An 858-nucleotide genomic window follows, 5' to 3' on the forward strand; every position below is an offset into this window, starting at 1 on the left:
GAGCCTCAGTTCTAACTGCTGCTATTGCTAACTTCATTTTCCTGCTCTGGTCTTAGTTATAGCCCATTAAAAAAAAAACAACACACAATTACTATGCAATAGTGACAAAATCAAAAGTTGTAGGATTGTTAAAGTTGAAAAAGACATTGAAATACTTGATTGTAATGTTTTAGAAGCTGTACATTTTTTATTTTTAAAAATCTGGATTTATCTTATATATTTTATTACATGAGATCTTCTATTTATATTTTCCCTATTGTTGAGACATTGATGATCACTAGTTTGCACATCTTTTAATGTTTGTTATTTTCAGATGAGGATGCCTCCAGTGCTCTTGGCCCTCCAAGAGAGTGTAAATGAAGCAGAAATTGACCAAGGTAATGAAATGGCAGTAGAAACAAATATCGGCCAGCAACCTCACAATCCAGAGCCTGAGGGACTTCCTCCCATTATCTTGGGCAAGCAAGGAGACCAAGCAGTGTCAGTCAATGGAAGTGTGGACAACAGTATAGAAGTAAGAATTCTGGATTCCAATACTGAAGCCTTTGTACCAGTGACAGAAGATAGTACAGGTACAGATTTTGACAGCGAGATAGTTTCCACATTACCAACTGCTTTGGCAGAAACCACAAGACAAACTGCATATAATGAAGTTTATTCTCTATCCAGTTTAGATAATGATATGATGAGGGAAAGTTCTGGGAATTTCAATGAAGTAGAAACTCAGGAATTTCAAACTACAGAGTATGCAGAGCTCGAAACCAGTACACCACCTATCAGCATAGATTTCACAATGGCTGCCTTGTCAGACAGTGAAATAGTAACTGATGATTTTGATGATGATTCAGAAAGGCTAAC

General features: G+C 36.6%; 1 protein-coding gene across 1 annotated transcript in view; it reads left to right on the forward strand.

Annotated features, from left to right (window-relative positions):
• Positions 1-858, forward strand: part of LOC119592599 — a gene marked incomplete at its 5' end in the record, with an annotated part of 7267 nt that overhangs the window by 5794 nt on the left and 615 nt on the right. The window contains 1 exon segment of the mRNA XM_037941482.1: positions 314-858. Coding sequence (XP_037797410.1) covers positions 314-858 — 545 coding nt within the window.

This window comes from Penaeus monodon, chromosome 30 (genome assembly GCF_015228065.2).
Source record: "Penaeus monodon isolate SGIC_2016 chromosome 30, NSTDA_Pmon_1, whole genome shotgun sequence".
NCBI lineage: Eukaryota > Metazoa > Arthropoda > Malacostraca > Decapoda > Penaeidae > Penaeus > Penaeus monodon.